The sequence below is a fragment of the Sciurus vulgaris genome (assembly GCF_902686455.1).
Source record: "Sciurus vulgaris genome assembly, chromosome: 8".
Classification (NCBI taxonomy): Eukaryota; Metazoa; Chordata; class Mammalia; order Rodentia; family Sciuridae; genus Sciurus; species Sciurus vulgaris.
Window position 1 is genome coordinate 144,238,728 of NC_136468.1, and position 27,963 is coordinate 144,266,690.

At 45.7% G+C, this 27,963-nt stretch overlaps 1 protein-coding gene across 1 annotated transcript; it reads left to right on the forward strand.

The window, feature by feature from the left end:
* The first annotated feature begins 11,221 nt into the window (after window positions 1-11,221).
* RPL6 (ribosomal protein L6) lies at window positions 11,222-15,279 on the forward strand. The gene is made up of 6 exons (XM_079149622.1): window positions 11,222-11,483; window positions 11,578-11,676; window positions 12,656-12,799; window positions 13,422-13,470; window positions 14,468-14,652; window positions 15,088-15,279. Exons 1-6 carry the CDS (start codon window positions 11,247-11,249, stop codon window positions 15,238-15,240), a joined length of 867 nt encoding a protein of 288 aa, XP_079005748.1. The 5' UTR covers window positions 11,222-11,246; the 3' UTR covers window positions 15,241-15,279.
* Window positions 15,280-27,963: the final 12,684 nt, after the last annotated feature.

The window sequence follows — 27,963 nt, forward strand, 5'->3', positions numbered from 1 at the left end:
CTGGGGTTACATGCGTGTACCGCCACATCTGACTTTTGTTAGAATATTTGAGATGCTCAAGAGAACAACTCAGACTTTTTTTTTTTTTCTTTTTTGATACTGAGAATTGAATCCAGGATCGCTTTACCATTGAGCTATATCTCCAGTCCTTTTTATTTTATTTAGAGGAGGGATCTTGCTAAGTTGCTTAGACCCTCACTAAATTGCAGAGGCTGGCTTTGAACTTGGCAATCCTTCCTCAGCCTCCCTAACCAGTGGGATTACAGGTGTGACCCACCAAGTCCAGCGACCTCAGGTTGGTCTTGGATTTGTAATCCTCTTGCCTCGGCCTTCTGAGTCACTGGACAGGTTGGTCTTGAACTTGCAATCCTCTTGCCTCGGCCTCCCCAGTCACTTGAATTACAGAGGTATGCCACAGTGCTGTCACCAGTCTTTTTTCCTTTTTTAATTTTGAGACAGTGTGTCTAAATTGCTGAAACTGGCCTTGAACTTGTGATCTCCTGTCTCAGCCTCCCAAATTGCTGGGATCATAGGCATGTGTCACCATGCCCGGCTAAGAGCTGACATTTATATATCACTTTCCATGGATCAAATATGGTTCTTGGGCTTGGAACAGTGGCACACTCCTGTAATCCCAGTGACTGGGGAGGCTGAGGCAGAAGGGTAGCAAATTCAAGGCTAGCCTCATCCATTTAGCAAGTTCCTCAGTGACTTAGTGAGACCCTGTCTCAAAATAAAAAATGAAAAGGACTGGGGATGTAGCTCACTGGTAAGAGTCCCTGGGTTCAGTCCCCAGTACCAAATTATTATTATTATTATTATTATTATTATTATTATTATATTATTCTTGGGCTAGGGATATAGTTCAGTGGTGAAGGAGTGCATGCATGAGGCCCTGGGTTTGATCCCCAGCGCACCACACACACAAAAATGGTTCTTATTTATATATATAAATTATATTATATATACACATATGTTATATGTATATACACATATGTTATAGTATATATATATATATATATATATATATACTAGTAGCAATCAACCTTTATTTTATTTGTTTATATGTGGTGTTCAGAATTGAACCCAGTGCCTCACATGTGCTAGGCAAGCACTCTACCCCTGAGCCACAACCCCAGCTCCCAAAATGGTTCTTAGTGCTTTTTTTTCTTTTAAATATTTTTAGTTGTAGATGGACACAATATCTTTATTTATTTTTTTATGTGGTGCTGAGAATCGAACCCAGTGCCTCACACATGCTAGGCAAGTGCTCTACCACTGAGCCACAACCCCAGCCTCTTAGTGCTTTTTTATACATTAATTTATTTCATCATCCCTACAACCCTATGGGGTAAATACTATTTTTCTATTATTATCATTTTTTTCCAGTACTGGGGAATAAACCCAAGGAACAGTCTAACCTTGAGATATATCCCAGCTTTTTTTATTTTTTAATCTGAGATATGGTCTCACTAAATTGCCCAGGCTGGCCTCAATCTTGCAATCCTCCTGCCTCAGCCTCCCAAGTAGCTGGAATTACAGGCATGCACCACCCTAGGCCAAGTTGCCACTTTCATCTACCAAGTTTCTCACTTATTCTCCCAAATCCAAAACAAAAACCAACTCCCCCAGAAATCTTTCCTAGATATCCAGGTGAAGTAAGAGAAATAACATTTTTTTTTTCTTTTCCCTTGATTGTGTATTATTTCAGAGCAGAAATATATTTTACATATTTTAAATCCTAGCCTTTTTTTTTTTTTTTTTGATGCTCTGCTATTGAGTATAGTCTATAATCTGATAAGGGGATGTAAGTATTAAGCCAACTGTGGAGAAAATATCTAAGGAAGATTTTCAATTAGCCGTTCATGGGAAAGATTTCATTTGGAAATTACATGATTTTTTTGTTTGTTTGTTTTGTTTAGGATTTTTGGCACTTGGGATTAAACCCAGGGGCACTCGACCACTGAGTCATATCCCCAGCCCTTCTTTATATTTTATATACAGACAGGGTCTTGCTAAGTTGCTGAGGCTGGCTTTGAACTCTCAATCCTCCTGCCTCAGCCTCCTGAGCAACTGGAATTACAGGCATGCGTGCCAGGTTGCTTCATTCATTTATCATTCTTAATGGTGAAAAGTTAGTTTGCTTTCTTTTTTTGTTTTATTTGCTTTGTTTTTTTGTTTTATTTGTTTTTGAGGTGCTACGGAACCCAGGGCATGCTAGGCAAGGGCTCTACTGCTGAGTTCTACCCCACAGGTCATGCAGAGGGCCAGACTGAGGCCTGGGAAGCAAGGTTCAGGAATCTGGCAGTTAAAAGAAGATGAGGACCACGGTGGGAATACGGGTCATCCTGTATTCGGAGGTGGCAATAGCCCCCAGCCAGCCCCCTGAACCATTTCCATGCAGGTCAAACAAGTTACACTGCCAACAGGTTATGTAAGTGGGTGCATGCTCACAAGTGAATGTTATGACCTTGAGGACATATGCTGAGTTAGTGTTTCTGACCTTGACTACACACTGACCATAACATAGACATTCCTGACTATGGTCACACACTAAAAGCTAACATAGCTTGCTGGAAGCCTCTGCAGGGAAGCCTAACTGTGGCCATGTTGGGGCTACCCCAACACCACCCCTTTAGGATTCCTCACCATACAACCTGTGTGTCTGAAATCTTCCGCAATGATCCCTTAGACAGGAGGGCACAGCCCACAGGCCACAACAAAAAATGCAAGTTGCAACAATATACAATCAGAAAACAAGTCCCATCACCTAGGATTACTAAAAGCTATCACCAGTTTCATCCTGGATTGAGGTGGAATAAAATCTTTCCCAGCCACATCGACTTGTCCAGTGACATAGTCTGAATCTGCCAGGGTAGTCCAGCAGCAGAACTCACAGGCACTTGGGTGCCTACCCAGCAGGCAGGGGTGTTTGCTACTCTGGGATAGGTATGTGCCCAGTTCATGATGGTATTATCGCAGACACACGTACACATGAAAAGACAAAGCAGTCACAGGCACTAGCACAGGTGGATCATGTCCCTTAGGGAAAATGCATGCCAGCTCTGAAACCCAGGAAAGCACAGTGGCTGCTTGGGTGGCTTCCCTGGGCAATGGTATCACACTCATACAGCTTGGTCCTGAATGTTAGCAAGCTCTGTGTGTACCAGTGCCAGGGAACTCAAAAGTGGCCAAAGGGAAATAACAAATGTACCCTTTAAAATCTGTGTCCCATCCAAGGGCCCAGACCAAGTCACACGTACCTGGAAGGGGTGGGATTCACTAGTTACCTGCTCACACAAGGAGCGCACACTCCAGACTCCTTCCCCATGGGGCTAACAGGGCTACCCAGTGAAGGTAGGGGGGCTTTCCCATCCGGGGCCACACCCTGTCCACAATTTGCCCCTATGCAATCCAGTGGGAGCAGGCAAAACAACATTTCCTTGCTCCCCAGCCTCAGGTTTAAGCACAACATCCTCTGCTGTCACCTGGACCTGTATAGATGCTATCGTGCCTGCAGGCTGTGGGTGGCTGGGACACGCAGCTTCCACTGAATCTGTAACTGAGTTGCCATTGCTGCACATCCTGACCCACGAAACGGGTGCTTTGGTCACCCTCTACTGTGATGGGTCAGCCATATGAGGCTGTCACTGTGGTCACGGCGCAGATCGTAGCACACTGATCACTTGGTCACTAGGCCAGACAAACAACGACGAGCCTGAAGCCAGATCCACTGCCGTCAAGGCAAACATGGCCCCTTCTGACCTCGGTGAAGGGCCAATGTAGTCAACCTGCCATCGTGTCAAAAGGACATGTCTGCACATTACCTGGCCACCTGTGGCTCCAAGGCTTTGGGGGTGTGGGTATTCCTGGGCACAAACCACACATGCCTAGCAAGTCTCTCCCAGGGCACCCCAAGTTAGAAGCAGGCCCACTTTGGACTCCACGCCTGCGCACAGGGCCAAGCTGCCGAGTTGGTGGAGGCGCCCACTCTCAGCATTGCACCCCAGCCAAAGCATCTGTGGCGCCATTCCCAGGGCTAGTCAGGGCCACGGCTGGGTCGTGTACTACAGTTCTCTCTTTCATGGTGTATGGTCCAAGGTGCTGCCACATGGCTTGACCCCACAAAGGCCAATGCCCTACCATCCAGTTGTGTACTTCCACGTAGAAATCCACAGAGTTGACCCTTCAAACACAGATCAGTTATCTCTACTGATAATCAGGGGGCCTGGTTTACACAGGCTCACTTCTCTGTGGCACTAGAGGCTCTGTCCATTCCCACATGCTACCACAAGGTGTCAGGAGAGGGCTGATAGGGACAGCTGGCCAGGGGCCTAAGAGCCCTCTGCTGGTCCCGTCAGTGTTCCAAGCGACGTCACCCTCAGGCCTGCCCCTTCCTTACGGGCAATGGCTCTGTCAGCTCACGCTTGTCAGCACAGTCTGGTGCTTCCTCATTTGCATATCGCACCAGCACTAGAACCCGTTGAGGTTCGTGGGAAGGACCAGTAGACAAAGCACTCCTTTGTTCTAAATATGCCCCCCATTTCACAGGGGTAGGAGTCTGGACTCTACCTGTCCTCAGGGTACTGCCCCATCCTGCGGAAGGACACCCGGCGTGCACCAGCACCTCAGCAGCACCAGCACCTCAGCAGCACCAGCAATGGCCGCCAAGGCCACCGGGACTATGGACACGGCTGCAAGCTGCTTCTCTTTCAGGGTGTAGTGATCCCCTGCACGCTGCCACACTGCCACCAGAAAACGACTACTGTCACAGGCCCAATCCCAAACCCCAAACCCCAAACCTGGGTTACACGAACATCCAGCTCAACAGGGTGAGCTCGGTCTACCACCTGCAGGGCTTGCTGAATGGCCCTCTTAGTGGCCTGAAAGGCCCGTTCAGTGCTTCAGTAGGGTCCCGCCATGCCCCTTTCTCCCCTGGGGCATGCAGGGGATGACACAACTGGGCTAGATGGGGGATGAAATCCTGCCAATATCCCAACAAGCCCACAGAGGTCTGCAGTTATGCAGATGTTATTGGTCACGAATATGCCTTGATTTTATCAATAACAGCTTCTGTCACAACTTTTTTTTTTTTTTTTGATACTAGGGGTTGAACCCATGGGTTCTTAGCCACTAAGCCACATCCCCAGCCCTTTTTTTTTTTTTTTAATACTTTTTTTTTAGATGTTGACAGATCTTTAATTAATTTATATGTGGTGCTGAGGATTGAACCCAGTGCCTCACATATGCTAGGCAAGTGCTACCACTGAGTCACAACCCCAGCACCCCCTAGCCCTTTTACATATACATATATGTATATATTTTTTTCTCATATGGGCACAATTTTATTGAGAAGACAAAAGAAAAAGGGTCAAAGGTTCTGCAGGGAAACTTTCCTGGTGTACTAGCAACGCAAGAGCATTACTGTCACATGATCTCTTCCAAAAGGCTGGTCCAACCAAGGGTTGCAGCAGAAATCTCAGCGTTCCTGTGGTTGCAGACTCACGTAGCTTCAGGGACTCCTGCGCAGAAGGCTCTGAATCCACTCCCAGCAGCCTTGGCTGGTGCCTGGGTGGTGGGTGGGGGCAGCAGGAAGACAACTCTTACAAGAGGCACTACCGTCAGAGGTCTTGGGCTCCAGATACCCGTCACTGATGTACTGGGAATAGGCCAAGGGAGCCCCAGTCAGCGGGCGATGGTGGGGCACCTTCAAGACCCCTGACTTTCCGGGGGGCGCCTGGGGCTTCTTCTGGGTCACAGATGCATGGTCCAGGACTGGCTGCACGGTGTCCTGGTGTAAGGTGCTGCGTGCTCTGGGATTGGTCTTTTCCCAACCAATCCCAGTGAAGATGCCCTCGGACTGTGCCAAGCAGGTTGCAGTTGAAGTCTTGGCTATCATAGGCGATATCATCCGGGTGGATAAAGAAGGGCACCGGCCAGGGCCCAGGATATATGGAGCTCAGGGCTGGAGGTCTAGAGGTCCCTGGCCCCTGGTCTGCGGAATCCCAGGACCGTGACACATAGCGGGAAAGGGCTGCCCCATGCTGTCTTCAGACTCAACCCTAACCCTAACCCTAACCCTAACCCTAAGTCCTACCTTTGGTAGGACTTAACAGGCAGCAGACTTTGTGTTTTTATATTCCTCTGACATCCTGAGAGTTTCTAACCACAGACTGAGAACCTGGGTGGTGTTGACTTTATTCCCTACCAGAAGCTGGATAGTCCACAATGGCCATCTGCAGTCTGGACAGCTGGAAGACCCAGGCCTGCACAGTCCAAGAAACTGAGGACCCAGAACAACTCGAGGAATCAAAGGTGATGCCCTAGTCTGACATGGAAGGCTACTGGAAACTGCCTGGAGAATCACTGGTAGAGTCCGCCTGGGAAGAGCAAAGAAGCAAGAGTCTTGTATCCTTGGGATCACAGCAGCTATCACGAATCCACTCAAGAAGAATCAAGCTTGCCTCTGCTCCCTTTTTTATATTTTATTTAGAGACAGGGTCTGGCTGAGTTGCTTAGGGCCTCACTAAGTTGCCGAAGCTGGATTTGAACTTGCGATCCTTCTGCCTCAACCTCCCAAGCTGCTGGAATTACAGGCATGAGCCACCATGCCCGGCTCCTAGAACAACTTTTGTCTTACCCAACCAAAAACCACCCAAGTACTTGACCGATAAGTTATGTCCCTGCACCTTGGCAGTGTTTACTACCCAGCCACACGTCTTCAAGAGGGCCACTAAGGTCAGGGCTGCAAACTCTAAATCTATAAGAGCGTCAGAAGTCAACAACACCTCATCAACATAATGAAACATGTACAGTAGGTGGCTGAGTCCACTGGGCCAAGTCACTGGCCACCAAACCATCGCATGCGGTGGGGTTATGCAAATAACCTGTGGCAACACTTGAAATGTCCACTGCCAGCCTTTCCATGTGAAGGCAAACTGCTCCTGGCTCCCTGGGGCCAGAGCAATAGAAAAGAAAGCATTAGTCAGAGTGACAGGTTCCCAGTTGCAAAGCCGGTGGGTCCATGAGAGCAGGCACTGAGGGGACTGCTGTATGCAGAGAAGAAACCACTGTATTCAGCTCTCGATGATCCACAATCACTCGCCAAGTGTCCTCAGGCTTCTCCACTGGCCACACTGGAGAGTTACCGGGGCTGCGTGGAGGCCGTATTATGCCCGCCTTCTCCAATTCCAATATAGTAGCTCCACTTTCTGCATGTCCCCTGAGAGGCCAGACTGCTTCACCATCACCGTCTTCCAGGGTTGAGGCAAGACCTGGGGCGGGTGTTTGGCAAATCCTGTCATAACCGCCTTCGCATCTCACACACGGAGGCAGAACACAGCTCTACACAAGACTGACTCTCGGATAGGAGACACAAGTACCGTATATGCTCACAGGGGCAAAGGTCCTATCCCCGGTGGTAAGGACACTGGCTTTGCCTTGATTGTCTGTCCCCATAGCCATCAATATGAGCATAGGGAGCTGAGAGTTTATGCAGGTTGCCAAACACCAAGCTGCACTGAGCTCCAGTATCCACCAAGGTGAATATCCTCTGCACATTGTTTGGGGACGGTGGATAGCAAGGTCCACACGTGGCCCCCACCTGTCCCCGCAGGGCAGGCATCTTGACTAGATTCCTAGTTGTACTGGAACAAATTCCCTTATCCTCCCGGAGGCAGCCGAGTGGTCTTTCAGCTGCACAGGACGGGCTTCTCTGCCAGTTCTCCGGTGTTGCTGCTCCCACAGGTCAAGGAGGACGGTATTAGGCTGACTGCCTCCTGGCGATCGACCCCTGCTGCCAGGAGGTCCGCCCACATGCTCCGAGGGACTCACAGGCCCTTTTTTCCTTCCTTACCCTGTTTCCGGGCCCCTCTCACTCTGCCCACATTTTTTGACTGCGTCTGCTCTCGGCTTCTCCATCAGGCTACTAACTTCATTAATGGCGCGCCCAACATATGGGGCTAAAAGTAGCCATCGGGACCCAGAGTGGAGGGCGGAGCGTTCTGCAAAACCGCGTCTATCGTGCCACTGGTAAATCTTTCATCATCTGGTCCCGCGTATTCAGATTAAATGCTGCCTGACCCTCGCCAAGCTCTCAGAATCTCCACCACATGCGCGGAGGATCGCCATTCACGCGCAGTCTGGCAGCTCGCCGACCTCAGGCCACGCAGATCACGCGGCTGCGTAAGTCCAGTCTATCAGGGAGTGATTACTGTTCCCGTGCCTCCGCAGCTCTGCAATCGCTGTCCTCCATGGGTGGTGACGATGCCAGATGCACCATCTCCTCTAGTGCTGGCCTGCCTTAGAGTCCACAGTCACAAATCCATGTTGGCCAGGCTCCCCAAGCTGCTGGTGAAACTGCTCACCCAAGTCCACGAATTCTGCCTGGGTCTGGCCGGTATGTAGTATACACCGTAACATTTGGCTCCCCCGCTGCTTGACCTCCAGGGGTCCGGGCTGCTCAAGTCTCATCTGCTGCTGCACCACAGGGTGGGCTCACAGCCGGGGCTTCTCCTGAGACTCTTCTTCAGATTCCTTCCTCCTCTTTCATATACGTCAGCTTCCAAAGTGCAAATGCACGGCTCCAAGGTCTCCTGCTTCTCCTGGAGGGCCTGGAGCTGGGCAGTGTCTTGCAGAGCCTGGTGCTTTCAAAGCAGCGAGAAAAGCCCTCCCCACCTGTCTCGCTGCTTCCCAGGTAACACTGTCTTTTAAGCGGGAACTCACTGTTTGCCAAGGTTCCTCTACGCTCCCAGGTGACCCGTCCACTGTATCCCAATTCTCCACAAGGGCCCATTTCAATAGGACTGTGATGATCAAGTGCCACATGCTACCTGGTGCCATGGGTTCCACCCCCCTTCACCTGCAGGGTCCATGCCTCTAGCACCTGTGCCAAATCTGATTATGCCAATTGTCAAGCAAAATGCAAGGTTCAGGTCAGGGAAGCAAGGTTCAGGGGTCTGGCAGTTGAAAGAAAATGAGAGCCACGGTGGGAATATGGGTCATCCTGTATTCAGAGGTGGCGGTAGCCCCCAGCTAGCCCCCCCGAACCATTTCCATGCAGGTCAAACAAAGAAGGCACACTGCCAACAGGTTACATTGGTGGGTGCATGCTCGCAAGTGAATGTTTATGACCTTGAGGACATATGGTGAGTCAGTGTTTCTGACCTTGACTACACACTGACCATAACATTTGTGGCTATGGTCACACACTTAAAGCTAACTTAGCTTGCTGGAAGCCTTGGCAAGGAAGTCTACGGTAGCCATGTTGGAGCTGCCCCAACACCACCCCGATACTGTTGCCTTATGTCCTTATTAAGCTTGTAACCTTATGTTGGTTTCCAGTAGTATTTTGAGAATTTTACTGGTCTGTGTGTCTATTTAACAGACCTGGAGTATTGACCATCTACTGATGAGGTTTCCAGAACAGAGGCTAAAATAAAAATGTCCTAGTGCTTTCTTATCTGAGTGTAGCAGCCAAGATTGCATGGAGGAATACAAGGGAAAGCAAAGAGAAATTTTTTCAAGCTCAGAAATAACCTTGTAACTGGGCGAGATGGTGCACATGTGTAATCCCAGCAACTTGGGAGGCTGAGACAGGAGGATCACAAGTTGAAGACCAGACTCAGCAATTTAGAAAAGTTCTAAGCAATTTATTGAGAGCCTGCCTCAAAACAAACAGACAATAAAGGGCTTGGGATGTGACTCAGTGATAAAATGCCCCTGGGTTCAATCCCTGAAAAAGAGTCGGGGTTGGGGATGTAGCTCAGTGGTGGAGCACTTGTCTAGCACATGTGAGTCACTAAGTTCTATCCTCAGCACCACATAAAAATAAATAAATAAATAATAAAGATATTGTGTCCATCTACAACTAAGGATATTAAAAAAAAAAAGTTTCAAGGTGGCACCCGCCTGTAATCCCAGTGAGTCTGGAGGATGAGGCAGGAGGATTGAGAGTTCAAAGCCAGCCTCAGCAACTTTAAGAGGTCCTAAACAACTCAGTAAGACCTGTCTCTAAATAAAATACAAAAAAAAAAAAAGGCGGGGAGGGGCCTGGGGATGTCACTCAGTGCTCCTGAATTCACTTCATGATTAAAAAAAAATGTTAAAACTAAAATTTAAAAATAATTGACTGACGTTGAAATATATAGGGCAAAATGTTATTACGTTCACTTTTTTTCATTTTAATATATTACTAGGAAGTTTTTTCTATGTTATGTTCACTTCTTCAAAGGAAAAATAGTTCCCTGTACAAGACTTATTTGTATTTCCCAAGAAACAGGAGAAACTACATTTCCCATGATGCCTGAGGACAGGAAGGAAGTGAGACAAGACAGTTCCCGTCATGGCATATAGACCGGAAGCCGGGTGCTTAGTTCTCTTTCCCATCTTGCAAGGTAAGAAGGGCGGTCTTCTCTGTACGATTTGATTTCAAGACTCAATCCTTCGCCATCCGATACTTGAAGAGGTTAAGTCAACACCTAGGAGGGTCGGGCATGCTCAGGGTCAACTGAGAGGCCTTCCAGACGCTTTTATTTCTTTGACCTGGATTGGTAGCGGGCAGCGAAGAGTGAGGTGGAATGTGTGGAGGCGCCGGCTGCCCGCTACCTTCTTGGGCTGGGGAACAGGCCCTCCGTGGGGTGCCGTAGCGAGCTGGTGGGGCCAGAGGGACGGGGCGACGGCGTGCTCTCCGGCGTCCTGAGCCGGGGTTGCAGAATATGCTGCTGAGCTTGTCTCAGCCACGTTGAGGTTTGAGGCTGAAGCCAGTCCCTCTCCGGTTTCCCTTCGTCCCCGACCGGAAGTCGCCTCTTGGTCGTGGAGCTTACGGGAAAGACCGAGTTTGGTCAAATTGTTTCCCTAAACCGAATTTGTTGACTGTGACGGTGGACTTAAAAGTTAGGAGGAGAGATTCTGGAAGCAATCGATTTCAAGTTCTATCCTCACTGCTTCTGAACTTCGCAAGTTTTGTTGAAGACGCTCTGTTAAGTTTTTAAACTCACAAAACAGGAATACTAAGTTAAGTCCCTCTGGATATTTAGCAAAAACCTAACCAGTGTAAGAGATTTGCAAATTTTCAAGTTAAGTCTGTTGTCAGGGGGACTCTAATATGGTTTAGTGTGGAGTTGGGGAAGAACGCCAATATCTTAAGGGGGAAGGTTTGTAGAAGGGAAACCCAGCCCGTCTATGTACATATTGCCTTGTTATGGTGTGATTGGTGAAGTGCCTTTGCGTGTGTGTTTGTGCGGTAGATGGCGGGTGAAAAGGCTGAGAAGCCCGACGCTAAGGAGAAGAAACCTGGAGCCAAGAAGGCTGATGCTGTTGACAAGGTTAAAAAGGGAGACCCTAAGGATAAGAAACCCAAGAAAGGGAAGCCCCACTGCAGCCGAAACCCTGTCCTGGTTAGAGGAATCGGCAGATACTCCCGGTCTGCTATGTATTCCCGAAAGGCCATGTACAAGAGGAAGTACTCGGCTGCTAAATCCAAGGTAAGGGGAGAAGAAAACCAATGACCTTTATGTCTCAGCCGCCTTTGTTTGCCTCTGATTTTTTTTTTTTTTTTTAATCCATTTGTCTTTGTAGGTTGAGAAGAAGAAGAAGGAGAAAGTTCTTGCTACTGTCACAAAACCAGTCGGTGGTGACAAGAATGGTGGAACCAGAGTGGTTAAGCTTCGCAAAATGGTAAGATTTGGAGAAGGTTGTGAAATGGAATTTTTAGATTGATCTTGAAAATTTGGCAATGTTCTTGTGCACTTTAAGTTTCTGTTTACCAGAGGATTGCTAGTTGATAAAAGGTCCTGGTTTTGCAAAGTTGTCTTTAAAACGTTTACTGCTTTATCTAATGCAAGTCGAGTGACTTCCCCAAGCTTTGTTTCTATTAGGTTTGCAGTGAAAGTGAGACAGTGCATTGGTGACGTGGTATTAGAAGTAAATTACTTGTACTGAAGATGTACTTAAGTGGTAGGGCTCTTGCCTAGCATGCATAAAGCCCTGGTTTTGGTCCCAAGCACTGCAAAGAAAAAAAAAATGTGAGCTGTCAGGTTTTTTGATTGTTTTTTAATGTTTTTTATGTATACTTGTCAGTTGTAGATGGACACAATGCCTTTATCTTGTTTGTTCATTTTTTTATGTGGTGCTGAGGATGAGACCCAGGGCCTCATGTGCCAGGCAAGTGTTCCACCTCTGAGCCTCAACCCCCACCCGAGCTGTCGTTCTTAATAGTCTTATTTTTATAATAAATGAACCGACAGTCTTAATGCCTGGTTTTGTGTGATTTGTTTTCCTTTGTGAATAAAAGAGGAGTGAGACCTGTTGCCATGAGGATGTGTCATATCTGATTTCAACTGGAAAGCAAGCCAGTTCTCCCACTTGTGTTAGTTGGGCTTGCCCACTCTTCATACCTGTAAAACAGTATGTCCAAAATGCTTTTCTGAAGGCATTTGTATTAGAGGTCAGTGACTAGACAAGTAGGAAAGCTTGAATGAGCGTGGCTCATGAAGCTGTGTAAAGGTAGCTTGCCACGTCACCTCTGAAGTTAAGGTCACCTGCTTGGGGCTTTCAAATTAGTGAGAAGACAATAGCAAAGGTTCCGTGATATCCGCTTTGGCTCTACTGGTCTAAATAGTTTGCTTCAGTAAGTGGAGTCCATGATCGTCTCTAGCCTAGATACTATCCGACTGAAGATGTGCCGCGAAAGCTGTTGAGCCACGGCAAAAAGCCCTTCAGTCAGCATGTCCGAAAACTGCGAGCCAGCATCACTCCGGGGACCATCTTGATCATCCTCACTGGGCGCCACAGAGGCAAGGTAAGCAGGGTGCCTCCATTTGTGGGTCTTCGCTGTAGTTTCCTGAAGTGCTTGAACATAATGTGTTTATGCTGTGGTGTAGGATTCTTTGTTATGGGGTTGGGGGGGGGTATCTTGGAGGGAAAATGATCCATCATGTAAAGCCACCCAGTCCCTCAACTAACTAGCAGAGCATTTTAAGAGAGAGGTGGTCTTGTGTGCTGTTCATAGTTTTTCCTGCTTTTTTGACCTAATATAAACATTTCTTTGAAATAGTAAGTTTCATTCGGAATACATATTTTTAAAAATTTTTTCCTAGTTATTGATGGACCTTATTTATTTATATATATATGCAGCGCTGAGGATCAAACCCAGAGCCTCACACACGTGCTAGGCAAGCACTTTAAAAGCTCCAGCCCTCTAACCACTTCTTGTTCTTGGTTGTGTCATTACAAATAGCACATACCCATTAGCTTGAAAATGGGTTTGTACTTACTTCCTTAGTTAGCCTAGTGTGATTGCTTCCAGAATTGCTGAACCTTAGATGTGTTGAAATTTCCTTTACCAAATATGATGGCCTGTGATGTGATTACTTCAGAAGTCAGTTTTTAATGGCAGAAAATATTTTTTGTTTAACTTACAGAGAGTAGTTTTCCTGAAGCAGCTGAGCAGTGGCTTGCTACTTGTGACAGGTAAGAAAATCTTAGATTTTTATATTCTCGGAAACTTAGATTTAGATTTTAAAACATATACACATTATTGTTTATGCTGATGTTTCTTAATGTTAAGCTTCTGATCCCCATTTCATTGCCTTATACATGTGGATTAAACGAGGCAGGTTTTTGTTTGTTTGTTGTTTTTTTCGGTGCCGGGGATTGAAACCAGGGCCTGTGCTGGCGAGGTAAGCACTCTATCAACTGAGCTACATCCCCAGCCCAAGGAGGCGGGTATTTAAATTTTTGTAACAACATATCAAATAACTGTCATCTAAAATACAGAAGGAACTGGGCACAGTGGTACATATTGTAATCCCAGAGGTTTGGGAGGCTGAGACAGGAGAATCATGAGTTCAAAGTCAGCCTCAGCAGCTTGGCAAGGCCCTGAGCACCTAATTGAGACCTTGTATAAGTCAGGCTTTGTCGTGCACACCTGTAATCTCAGTGGCTCTGGAGGCTTGAGGCAGAAAGATCGCAAGTTTAAAGCCAGTCTCAGCAACTTATCCGGGCACTTGGCAACTCAGTGAGACCCTGTCTCTAATAAAATATTTTTAAAGGACTGGGGATGTGGCTCAGTGGTTAAGTGCCCCTGAGTTCAATCTGTGGTACCAAAATAAACAAAACACAGAATGATTGGTGACAGGCCCTAAGGAAATCATCCTGCATAATCTTGTAATTGGTCTGTCACTTGGCATTGGGATGGAGTCTGTAAACAGTTGAGAAGCGAATTGTTCATACCAAGCAGTCATTACTCTATAACGACCCATGATTTTGATCAACCTACATAAGTAAGTGATGAATCTTTCCAGTCTGGGTCACTTGAAAAGATTTGAGGGGACAAAGGTCCTGGACGAACAGATCTTGGAACATTCTAGATTCTGGTACAGTTTAGAATTTTTCTAAATCAGGATTAATGCCAGCTTAAACTCAGTTCTTAAGTAATTTCCCTTGTACCTTTCTAATTTTTTCTTAGGACCTCTTTCCCTTAATCGAGTTCCTCTGCGTAGAACACACCAGAAATTTGTTATTGCCACCTCCACAAAGATAGATATCAGCAACGTGAAAATCCCAAAACACCTTACTGATGCTTACTTCAAGAAGAAGAAGTTGAGGAAGCCCAGACACCAGGAAGGTGAAATCTTCGACACAGAGAAAGAGGTAGGTTCTATTCTGTGGTCGCCTGTGAAGCACCTGTAGTGGGGAGGGAAATACAGGGTTAAGCATTGTTAAATAGAAAGGAGAAAAATAACTGAACGATGAAGCCTGTCTGTGAAATACTTCACTTCGTGTGATTCCAGATTCTTGTAAACTCTGTAGTTATCCTGGGGCTGGGAGCTCAACTCAGAATTCCTGTTTTAGGGAACCCTTCAGGAGTTACTGCTACTGCTGTACCATAGAGACAGGGGTAAGAACCACAGTTGTTAGGGAAAATACAGATGGTATTTCACAGCTCTAAGACAAGGGTCATCAACACGGCCTATCATGGTGCTTGGCAGTGTTCTTATATTGAGTATTTGTGAGAATGTCCTTTATTTGACTGAATAGCTTGGTACTTGTGCCTTTTTTTAAATGTCTGATCTTCTCTTTTTTTAGAAATACGAGATTACAGAGCAGCGCAAGGTTGATCAGAAAGCTGTGGACTCACAAATTTTACCCAAAATCAAAGCTATTCCTCAGCTCCAGGGCTACATGCGATCTGTTTTTGCTCTAACAAATGGAATTTACCCTCACAAATTGGTGTTCTAAATTTCTTACCAAGAACCTAATTAAATAACTGATACATTTTGTTTGTGTCCTTTTTATTTTATTGTCATTACTTTGGTCTTTAAACAAATTCTAACCTTCCTGGAGGCCTGGTGTGACCCTGCTGGTGTAATGGGGTTTGCCTCTGATGTCGGGTGGGATTGGAAGAGAGCTCTCTCCTTGAACAGTGGACTGCACCCATCAAGTCTTGGGTGAGCACTCTTGGCTTCAGACTTGCGCTTGGTGTCTGGCTTCTTAGATTCCTCACCAACCTCCACCACTGTAACTCCCATGACTGATAAGCCCTGAGTGGCAATACTAAACCGCACGCCATAAGAAGCTGCAGTTACCACACATCCATCTGCCTCCTGCTCAACTCCCAGCGCCTGGGCCCTAATAGTCTAAGGTGTGTCTACAGTCCAAACAGCCAATGAGTCTAATTACTCTTAGAGCCAAGAAAGTATATGCTACATATACTGCTGAACAGTGAGAGCTTTTGATTATTCTACAAAAAAAGGTGCGTCTTCTCTGCTCCCTGGTGTGGTGTTCCATCCTATGGATGTTCGATGTTCCGTAATTTGTGGTTTTATAAATGTTGCAGTAAAACAACTGGGAGTGTGACAGAGAGGCAAATTCCCCAGTGATTGTTTATTGCTGGATCAAATGATTTCTGCATTTCTACTTTGGTAGATGGTCTCAAACTACCCTCTAGTTGTAAGTTTATATGCCTGGTAATGTATTAGAGTACCCGCCTAAACAAGTTTTAGTGATACATAATTTACATATGGCAAAATTAATGCTTTTTAACAATTCTGTGAAAGCACCACCAAGAGAATTTCCATTGCCTTCCTTCAGGTTATTTATATAGTCAGCCATTAACTCTTGGAAACCACTGATCTAATTTCAACACATAAAATGTTTGCCTTTTCTAGAATGTCATTAAGTGCAGCTTTTTGAGCCTGGCCTCTATAATGTCTAAGATCATAGTTCAGTAATTCTTTTTATTATCAACTAGTGTTTCAATGTATTGATGTATCAATACATCAAATTCACCCTTTGAAAGGCATTTGGGATGTTTACAATAATTGAGCATGATAAAGACAACATTCACATGTGTTCTATGGACATGTTTTTCTCTGGGCTGAATATTTAGGAAAGAATATTTGTAAAATTGATAGTTTATTTTGCAGTGCTGGGGATCCAGTTCAGGGCCTCCTGCATGCTTGACAATTGTTCCAACATGGAGCTACATACCCAGCCCAAATGTGCAGAATTTTCATTTTCTAAAAAATGGAATGGATTATTTGCAAAAGTGGTCACAAGGAGTCTTGCCACTAAACCAGTGATCCACAAATTGATTTATAGAGAAAAAGGTTTTGTTTTGTTTTTTTTTTACTTCAAGTTCTGAAGGTCCCAAAGCAAAGAACCACTGCCAACATAGTCTGGAGGTGGTGCAGGGTATCACATGGTTGGAGAGCTACACATAGGTATGTGCCCTGGTCTCCCCCAACCCCTCTATATGCTGTTGAAGATCCAGCCCAGGGGTTGGGCTGTGGCTCAGTGGTAGAGCACTTGCCTAGCATGTGTGAGGCACTGGGTTCGATTCTCAGCTCCACATATAAATAAATGAATAAAATGAAGGTCTATTAACATCTTAAAAAAATACAGCCCAGGGCCTCACACAAACTAGGCAAGCCCTCCACCATTGAACTATGGGCCGACCAGTCCTCTTCCTACAATGCCACCAGTATTAATCTTTGGGGCTCTATCCTGAGACTATACATATGTGGAATCATACATGGGTGTAACTTCCCATTCTTGTACATGATGTGGGGTTACACTGGTCTATTCATACTGGAACATAGGAAAGTGATGTCTGATTCATTCTATTGTCTTTCCCATTCCTATCCCTCCCGCCCTTCCCTTTATTCCCCCGTTGTCTATCCAATGAACTTCTATTCCTCCCTCTTCTCCCCACCCGCAACCCTGCCACCTTATTGTGTGTCAGCATCTGCATATCAGAGAGAACATTTGGCCTTTGGCTTTTTGGGATTGGCTTATTTCCCTTAGCATGATAGTCTCCAGTTCCATTTACTGGCAAATGCCATAATTTTATTCTTTTTTTATAGCTGAGTAATATTCCATTGTGAGACTCTCTTGTTCTACTCACTTCCCCTAAACATAGTTGTCCAAGCTGGCCATCAATTTGCCTAATCCTACCTAAGCCTCCCAGGTCACTGATTAAGGGTGAGTGTCACTGTGCCCAACTGTTTCCATTTCACCCTCTTAATTCCTCACAATAGATATTAAACTCCAACATGAGTTTTGATTTTGGTTACTAGGGATTGACCTCAGGTATGCCTTACAACTGAGCTACCTCCCCAGCCCTTTTTGAGACAAGATCTTGCTAATTGCTTTTAGGGCCTTGCTAATTTGCTGAGGCTGGCCTTGGAATCCTCCTGCCTCAGCCTCCTGAGTAACTGGGACTATCAGCACATGCCATTGTGCTTGACTTATATTTTATTTATTATTTGTAGTACTGGGAATTGAACCCAGGGGTGCTTTACCACTGAGCTACTTCCCCCAGTAAGCTGGTCTTGCTAAATTGCAGAGACTGACCTTGAACTTTTGATCCTCCTGTCTTTGCCTCCAGAGTTGCTAGAATTACACGCATGGACAACCTTGCCTGGCTTATATTTGTTTTTGTTTGTTTGTTTATGTTTTTGTTTTGCGGTACTGGGGATCGAACTTAGGGCCTTGTGCTTGTGAGGCAAGCACTCCACCAGCTGAGCTATCTCCCCAGCCCTACATTTGTTTTTTAAAGAAGTGTATGTATAGATTTATAAATATATGGGAATACACATACATAAACCAAAAGTTAAAAAGGAATACAATTTACCCAAATGAGTTTGGAAACATTCACACAAAAACCTACACACAAATGTTTTTAGAAACCTTACTCATAACTGCCAAAACTTGCAAGCAACCAAGATGTCCTTCAACAGGTGAATGCCTAAACAAACTGGTACATCCATATAATGAAATATTTAGTGATAAAAAAAGTGAGCTATAGAGTCATGAAAATACATAAGAGGAACCTTAGACACACACAGCTGAGGGAAGGAAAGCAAACTAAAAAGGATACCTATTACGTGGGTCGAACTGTCCGGTGTCCGGCCGGGATGTCGCTCAGTGCTGGCCGCGCATGTGCTCAGCCCTAGGTTTAGTCCCCAGTACCACAAAAGAAATCATCATCATCATCAAAATTCAGAACCAATTATATGACATCCTAGGAAAAGCAAAACAAGGAAGAGGGTAAAAAGAACAGCGGTTGCTAGAGATTGGGGTCAAGGAATAGAATGAAGCAGTGAGGACGAGCAAGTGGATCAGTTATATTGCGTGATACGACAGTGAGAGATACGTGTCATTATATGTTTGTCAAAAAGCATAGAATATATATAACGAATAGCCCTGCTGTCAGATAAGGACTTCAGTAAGAAGTCAACATTTGCTCATCAAGTAAAACAAAGGTCCGCACTAACACGAGATAAGATGCTAACTATAGAGGAAATGGGGGATTTTGAAAGAATGCAGCTCCCACTGAATTTTTTTGTAAATCTAAAACCTCAAAAATTAATGTCTCATGGGGCGTGGTGGCACAGGTCTTTAATTCTCAGCGGCTTGAGAAGCCTGAGGCAGGAGGATAGTGAGTTCAAAGCCAGCCTCAGCAATTTTGCAAGACCCTAAGCAACTTAGTGAGAGCCTGTCTCAAAATAAAAACCAGGGCTGGGGCTGGGGCTCAGTGGTAGAGTGCTTGCCTGGCACATGTGAGACCCTGGGTTCCATCCTCAGCACCACATTAAAAAACAAATAAATAATGTAAAGGTATTGTGTCCATCTACAACAATGACAAAAAAAATTTTTTTAAAGGGGTGGGAATGTGGCTCAGTGGCTAAGCAACCCTGATTTCAATCCCTGGTACCAAAATAAATAAATAAATAAAATTAAGTCTATTGGACTAGGGGTGTAGCTCAGTGGCAGAGCTCAGCACCCTCCCCACCACACACATACAAAAATCAGCGTCTATGTCTAATCCCCTCCCAAAAAGTATCTGGAAGGGTCCTTAGAATTCTTCCAGAATCAAGCTCGTAGATGGGGAAATTACGTTCAGAGAAGCCAAGATTCATCCAAGGTCCCCACAGACTTAGTAATGGCACAGGAGTAAACCATGACTCCTGCAGAGCTGCTTTCTATCCCAACACCAGGGAGAAAAAGCACAGAGAAAACAGCGTCTGATGACTTTGACAATGAGAACAGTCTGAGAGGAACAAGAGCCCGAAGGGGAGACGGCCCAGCTGCTCCCGCTGGAAATCCAAAGAGCTTCGACAGACCCTGCTTTGGGGGCAGGGCGTACAGATGCACCGCAAAGGTGGGTTGAAGGGAACCCTCTTACCAGTGCCAGGAAAAGACTAAAATTACAAAATAACTGTTTCTATTTAACATTATGTTCTCATGGCGCCCAAGCATCCCTTCAAAAGGGATTCTGTGCACTATGTAAAATACTGTATATTTGAAATTTTATTATCATTTATATTATAGTTATATGTGTTCATTTTAAACTACAAAAATCAAAGTCTTAATTTATTTTTTAAACTTTTACTTATTTTCATTAACGTTTTTTGACAGTGATAAATAAATTTTTTTTTAATTCTTTTCAGGACTGGGGTTGTGGCTCAGTGCTAGAGCGCTTGCCTAGCATGTGTGAGGCACTGAGTTCAATCCTCAGCACCGCATAAAAACAAATAAATAAAATAAAGGTCCATCAACAACCACAACTAAAAACTATTTTTAAAAAAATTCTTTTCGGGCTGGGGAGATAGCTCAGCTGGTAGAGGGCTTGCCTCACAAGCACAAGGCCCTGAGTTCGATCCCCAGTACCGCAAAAAAAATATTCTTTTCATACATGTATATAGGGTAATAATGTCTGTCTCACAATCTATTGTCCTTCCCCTCCCCTCCTTTCCATCCCTCCCCTCACTCCCCTCTGTACAATCCAGAGTTCCTTCATTCTTCCCTACCAACCTCCCATATGGATCAGCATCCACTTATCAGTGAAAACATTCAGCCTTTGGTTTTTTTGGGATTGGCTTATTTCACTTAGCATGAAGCTCTCTAGTTCCATCCATTTATGCAAATGCCATAATTTCGTTCCTCTTTAAGGCTGAGTAATATTCCATTGTGTATAGGTACCACACTTTCTTTATCCATTCATCTGCTCAAGGGCATCTAGGTTGGTTCCATAGTTTCTCTATTGTGAATTGAGCTACTATAAACACTGATGTGGCTGTGTCACTGTAGTATGCTGGTTTTAAGTCCTTTGGGTATAAACGGAAGAGTGGGATAGCTGGGTCAAATGGTGGTTCCATTCCAAGCTTTCTGAGAAATCTCCACACTGCTTTCCATAGTGGTTGCACCAATCTGCAGTCCCACCAGCAATGATTGAGTGTACCTTTTCCCCACATCCTCACCAACACTTATTATTGCTTGTGTTCTTGATAATTGCCATTCTGACTGGAGCGAGATGAAATCTTACAGCAGCTTTGATTTGCATTTTCTCTAATTGCACGAGCTGATGAACATTTTTCATATGTTTGTTGATTGATTGTATTTCTTTTTCTGTGAAGTGTCTGTTCAGTTCTTAGCCCATTTGTTGATTGGGTTATTTGGGTTTTTTTGGTGCTAAGTTTTTTGAGTTCTTTATATATCTTGGAGATCTGGAGGGGGGATTGTAGCTCAGTCATAGAGCATGTGCCAATTAAGGCCCTGGGTTCGATTCTCACTACTGGAAAACAAAACCAAAAAAAAAAAAAAAAACCACCTGTGGTCCCAGCTACTCCTGAGGCCGAGGCAGGAAGATCATTTGAGCCGAGCAGTTGGGGTGAATCCAGGCAACATGATGTGATCTCAATCAATCAATGGATAAAATTCAAAATAAAAATATATATTTTTGTAGGTCAATTGAAAATGGCATAGGGTTGAAATTTCAGTGTTGGGGGTGAGATGGACTTGGATTAGAATCCTGACTTTGCTACCTACTCAAGTCACTTTTTTGATAATCAGTTTATAATAACAATGGCAAATGCTGTGATCCTGACTACAATTACGTTGTTGAGAGCCTGGCTAAGTTGCTGAGACGCCTTGAACTTGGGATCCTCTTGCCTCAGTCTCCTCAGTTACTGGGATTACAGAACTGTGCCACCGTGCCTGATTCTACAATAATTTTTTAAAGAATTTTAATTGTGTAGGATTGTGGTGGCATATGCCACAATCCCAGTGGCTGGGGAGGCTGAGGCAGGAGGATCACAAGTTTAAAACCAGCCCCAGCGATTTAGTGAGACCCTGTCTCTAAATAAAATATAAAAAAGGGCTGGGGATGTGGCTCAGTGGTTAAGCACCCTCCGGTTCAGTCCCTGGTAGCAAAAATAAATAAATAAATAAATAAATAAACAAATTTTATTGAGGTAAACTATTCAATCCATTTCAGATGGTGTAGTTGGGTGGCATTGAGCATGTGGGCTTCCCTGTGAAACCATCACTGGGGTCTCAGAACTGTTTTTCCCCCAGTACTGGGGATTGAAGCCAAGGCTCACACACGCTAGGAGAGCCCTCTGCAACTGAGCTGCATCCCAGCCCATCTCTAGAACTTTCTCATCATCCCAAACAGAAACTCCACCCATTAAAAATTAAGTCCCTGTTCCTTTCATCCCCACCCCAGACCCCAGTTACTACCCTTCTACTTTCTATCTCTTTTTTATTTCCTGGCACTGGGGATGGAGCCCAGGGGTGCTTGACCACTGAGCCCCATCCCCAGCCCTTTTTAAAATTTCGTTAGAGGCAGGGTCTTACTGAGTTGCCGAGACTGGCTTTGAACGCGCCTTCCTCCCACCTCAGTCACTGGAACTACAGGCATGTGCCACGCACCCAGGCCATTAGGAAACTCTTCTGTGAGGAAGCTAAAACATGAAGGATGAGCAGGAGGTGGACAAACTAAAGAGGCAGGGAAAGGCCTTCCAGGCCAGGGGAACAGCGAGTACCAAGGTCTAGAAAAAATGAAAGTCATACAATTGTTTAACCCAGAATGGACAGAGCCAGGGTGATTTTTCTGAGACCCAGAAGGGCACTGGCCTGAGAGGAGACGAAGAGGCAGGTGACAAGCAGAGGACACATGGTGAAAGAAGGTGTGGCTTGACGTTTGAACTTCTCCAGCAAGGCATCTTCAAATTCGTTCGGTGCTAAAAGCTTTTATTGAGCAGCTACTTTATTCTAAGCACCATGCCAAGCATTAGGAACGAAGGGATTAAACCACAAAAATCTCAGGGGCTGACAATATCATGTATTTCACCCTTCCTGGGTCTGTGGTTGACAGCGTGGCCCTACTCCAAAGCTGAGATGTGCAGGGTTTGGCTCCAGCCTGTGGGCTGTGGCTCAGTCAGGCCCTCGTGTCTCATCTGGGGGCCACCAGCTTCTGGAACCTGTGCTTCTCCTGAACGATGCCGAACTGTCGGCAAGCAGGTTTAACCTCTGCTCACAACACATCTGCTAAAATCCCATTGGCCAAACATGTCGAGTTTATCACCCTTAACTTGATGACCTGTGCAAAGATCCCGATTTTCAAATAAAGTCTTATTCGCAAGTTCTGAGTAGACACACAGGTTGGGGTGAAACTATTCTTCCCAGTACAGTCACATCACAAAAGACATAATCTTAATAATCTTAATAACGGAGAGAGTGAAGAATGGAGAATCAGTGCTTCCGGTCTATCACAGAGCTACAGCCAAGGCCCAGGACAGGGAACGCCGAGACAGTCTGTAGACCCCAGGTGCTTTGATATATTTGGTGGGGGGAGGGAGAGGACCGTGTGAGAAGTGACACAGTGCAACAGGGTTCCCAGCTCCTGTTCATGTTCTGGAAACATCATAGATGGGCGTGGCGGTGAACATCTGTCAGCCCAGTGACTCAGGAGGCTGAGGCAGGAGGGTCACACATTCGAGGCCAGCCTCAGCAACTTAGTGAGACCCTGTCTTAAGATAAAAAATAATAATAATAATTTGGAAAAGGGGCTGGGAGGGGCTGGGGAGATAGCTCAATTGGTTGAGTGCTTGCCTTGCAAGCACAAGGCTCTGGGTTCAATCCCCAGCACCGCAAAAAAAAAAAAAAAGGAAAAAAAGCGCTGGGGATGTGGGTCAGTGGTAGAATGCCTCTGGGTTCAATCCTCAGTAGCTGCCCACCCCCCAAAAATAAACCTCACCTTATATGGAGTCTAGAATAGAGAAAACACTGGGGAAAAATGAAAAAGTGCTAGTAACATGGACAGATCCTGAAATCTGATTGACTTATTGATTTTTATTTTTCTGTTTTTATTTTTTACAAGTTAAACAAAGCAGTTTACACGTTTATTTAAAAAAAAATGATTCACAACCCGGGAGCACAAAGCAGAAGAGTAGGATCACAGGATCGGGCCGACACTTAGAAAAGAGAGGCAAGGTACGAAAACAGCTCAACCGGTCACCAGGCCAGCTTTGCAGGTTGCAAAAGGTGTTTGTCTCATTTCCTCAGTGGGGACCTTGCTGCTGTGCTTGGCTGGGACTCTCTGTGAGTGACAAAGGAATTCTCTTAGTTAGGCTTTCCATACAAACATAGATTGTGAATGGATGTTAGTTTCACAATAGCTTTGCGGTGGGAGGGCCCGAGAAGGAAGGTGCGTCCAGAAGACATGCAGCCACACTAACTGTGCAAGACTGTGTCCGCCTGGAATTGTCAAAGACCACCCATCACCTTTTGCTTAACGGAATAGGACCTGAAAAGATTCTGGCCAAAGGTGACCTCCACCCAACTCACGGCCAGTCTTGTCATGTTGCAAAAATGTCCACGAGTATGCGGAAGACCATCCTCTAGGGAAAGATGGGCTGGGGCACCTGACTTCATCACATACCTCGGCTGTAGCCAACCCGAGCAGATTCTCAATCAATCCATTCCAGCCCTGGGATGTGAGAGAAGTCAGCTCTGCTTTCCTCTCGCTGGACTCACTCTCCTGGTAGATATTTATGTCTCAGGGGCCTAGGGCGTAGCTAGTCCTCCATATTGTCAGGTTCCACATACTCATATTCAATCAAACTGAGTTGCAGAACATTTAGAAAGAATTCTGTCTGTACTAAATACACAGGTATATTTTCTTTGTTATTATTGCATAAGTGGTTACACAGTGTTTATGTTCTACTCCGTGTTCTATGTAATGTCCAGGTGGTTTATAATATTCAGGAGGGTGGGGGCTGGGATGGTAGCTCAGTGGTAGAGCCCTTGCCTGGCACATGTGACCTAGCACATGTGAGGCACACATCCTCGGCATCACATAAAAATGAATGAATAAAATAAAGGCACTCTGCCCATATACAACTAAATTTATTTAAAAAAATATGCAAAAGGGTGTGTATGCATTATATGCAAATACTATGCCATTTCCTATGAATGACTTAAGCATCCCTGAGTTTTGATATCTATGGGGCTCCTGTGTAGATGTTCAGAGACGGGTTTGCTCGAGGGTGAGGACGAACAATGCCTACCCTACCTGGCCTTACCCAGCGCGCTTACCCAGGCATTGGAGATAGAGCTCTGAAGGCACGGATCTAATTTTATTTAGGGTTGCACAGGACATATATAGGCACATTATCTGATCAGGTTAACATGTTTGTTAAAGTATAACAGAGTCAGCCTATAGGTGAACTACACGTCGAGGGTCCTGGTAGTGTAAACAAACCAAGCCTGCCTAAGCAATTCTGCCCAGCAACAGGTCTGAGACAAAGGACTGGGGGAATGGCAAGCTCCTGCACACAGCATGAGGCAAGGCAGTGCGGGTGAGCTCACATCACAGCTTGCTGGGATGCATCACAGGGTGAGGCCTCCCCTCAGCTCAAACTCAGCCTCAGCAGCTGCAGAGACCTTCATTCCATGGCGAGTCTTTACCATTTCCTCAGTTTCTCTGACTGTTTGGCTTACTTACCATGGTGTCAGCGACCGCTGTCAGATAAGCTTGAAGAATGTTCCCTACACTCCTGGAACCCATCCACGTCGGCAGTTAAAAGATTTCTGGTGACGGTGGACCTCTGCAGAACAGGTGATCTCTGGTGCAGGCTACGCCCTCAAAGCTCTGGCACTGCGTTGTCTCCAGCCACACACCTGGTCCTGGAGAAGTCAGCCAAGGGAGCAGACCTGGAACCCTCCCAAAGTGCTGGGGAGCCATGCGTGGGATGGGGATTGGGTTTTACAAACTGGACAGAAAGGGTGCACCTCTCTGATTGGAGCGGGGCCCTGAGCTGCTGGCAGTTAAAATTCTGGCAATGGACACGAAGCCAGGCCGTCCTCCAACCCTACCTGTCTACTTTCCGTGAAAACTCCATCTGCCGTCCAGGGGCGCCGCTCCTCCCCGCCCCCCCGTGACGCAGGGACCCTTCAGCACAGTCCCACCTCCCTCTGAGAGGCCCGGGATCATTTCTGCAGCGGCCTGGGGGTCTCCGGTTGTTAGCAAGGGAGCGTGGGCCTCAGGGTCATGAGGGCCACTTCTGTGGGCTGGTGCACACCTTGTTGTTGACTTTTATTTTATTTTATTTTATTTATTTATTTATTTATTTATTTATTTGTTTGTTTGTTTTTGGTGGAACTGGAGCCCAGGCAGGGGATGTGGCTCAGCTGGCCAGTGCTTGTCCAGCATGGGCAAGGCCCTGGTTCCATCCCCAGCACTGAACGAGGGAGAAAAAAGAAACCCAGAGCCTTCCCCATGCTCTTCAAGGGCTCTGCTCCTGAGCCATACCCCAAGCCCTGATTTTTATTAATTAGAACCTTAAATATGATTTTTTTTTTTTTTTTTTTTTTTTTTTTTTTTTTTTTGTGGTGCAGGTGATTAAACCCAGGGCCTTGGCCTTGTGAGGTAAGCACTTTACCAACTGAGCTCTATCCCCAGCCCCAATATGAATTTTTTATGAAAAAGAAAAAACGATGAAAAATAAGAAAGTTCCAGGACATAGCGTGGAACGTTCTCAAATTTGTGAAGAAAAAGAAAGAAAAAGCCAGGAGCGGTGGTGCATGCCTGTAATCCCAGCAACTCAGTTGGCTGACGCAGGAGGGTCAGAAATTCAAGGCCGGCCTCAGCAATTTAGTGAGGCCCTAAGCAACTCTGCGGGACCCTGTCTCACGATAAAAAATAAAAAGGTCTGGGGATGGAGCTCAGTGGTAAAGTACCCCTGGGCTCCATCCCCAGTACTGCACACACAAATCATATTGTTAGGTCGAAAAAATAATCAAGTGGGGCTGGGGTTGTGGCCCAGTGGTAGAGCGCTTGCCTAGCACATGTGAGGCACTGGGTTCAATTCTCAGCACAGCATATAAATAAATTAATTAAATAAAAGACCATGGCTAACTAGAAAAATATTTTTTTTTAAATTCATGTGTTGGGCTAGGGTGTAGCTCAGTGGTATAGCACGTGCCTAGCATGCCTGGGACCCTCCGTTCCACACCCAGCATTGAAAAAAAAAAAAAAAAAAATTCAGGCGTTGATGTTCTAACCTTTAGGTATCTTAGAATATGACCCTGTTGGAAATAGGGTCTTTGCATAGAAAATCAAATTAAAATGAGGTCTTAGGGTGAGCCTTGACCCAACGGCCTGATGTTTTTATTAGAAGAAAAATAAAGAGCACAATCGTATAAGAAGATGCAATCTAGAGAGACAGAGGAAACAATAGCTGTGACAAGCCAAGGAGAGAGGTCTGGAGTGGGTCCTTCCCTCACAGCCCTCAGAAGGAACCAACCCTGCCTGGTTTAAAGGTAGGTTCTCTCATCCCTTCCTTCCTGCACTGGGGATTGGACCCAGGGCCTTTCCAACACTAGGAAACTTTACTGAGCTACAACCCGGCTGTCATTCATTTAAAGATGGTGAATCTAGGGCACAGAGAGGTGACATAACTTGTTCGTGGTTCCACATAAATGCTCTAAGTGCTAATAATGAAGGTCACCCATCATCCTCGAAATTCATTGAGCTAACGTAAAAGAAAACAAGGAGAAGCAGGTTGGACCCCCATACAGAGCAGGCGCTCAGAGAATACCAAGTCAGTGGGAACCTACCATGTTCACCTTTCCTCTCCTGTAAACCCCAAGATCACATCTCTTGCCCACTTTTCCTTTGTGGAATGACCTTTTCTTTTTTTCTGGTGCTGGGGATTGAATCAGGGTCTTGTGCGTGCTGGGCAAGGCCTCTACCATAGTGTCACCCCGACACCTCGGTCCTTTTCTTAATCTGTTTTTGTAGCAGAGGAATGTTAGCAATATTCCAAGCCAGAACTGGAATTTCTAGTACAGCAGTGCCGCCTCCTATGCCCACAAGAGGGCGCAGGAGGACACGGCAGCTCTCAGATCTCCATGGTGCTGATTTCTCAGAGGAAGAGGGCTGCATTTCATGCTGCTTCATCCTGGGCTTTCTCCATCCATGTGGAGGACTGTTCCTTAGTTTGGGTAATTCAGCGGAGCTCCAAGGAGAATTTCCTCTTCCTTCTTTTCGAATAGCTCTTTTCATCTGATTTCCTTTTCCTGCTACCCGTAGACCCACCCAAGAGCCAAAATATTCTCCCTTGAAATGAAAAACTGAACAGGGCCTACCAGATCGCTCAGAAAGAAGATGTT

What these genes read in the sequence shown, in the direction of transcription:
- RPL6 (XM_079149622.1), top strand. Translation starts at nt 11,247, where the DNA reads ATGGCGGGTGAAAAGGCTGAGAAGCCCGACGCTAAGGAGAAGAAACCT. An exon ending in CTGGGCGCCACAGAGGCAAG is followed by an intron (nt 12,800 to 13,421) that starts GTAAGCAGGGTG and finishes TTTAACTTACAG; the next exon opens with AGAGTAGTTTTCCTGAAGCA. An exon ending in TCTTCGACACAGAGAAAGAG is followed by an intron (nt 14,653 to 15,087) that starts GTAGGTTCTATT and finishes CTCTTTTTTTAG; the next exon opens with AAATACGAGATTACAGAGCA.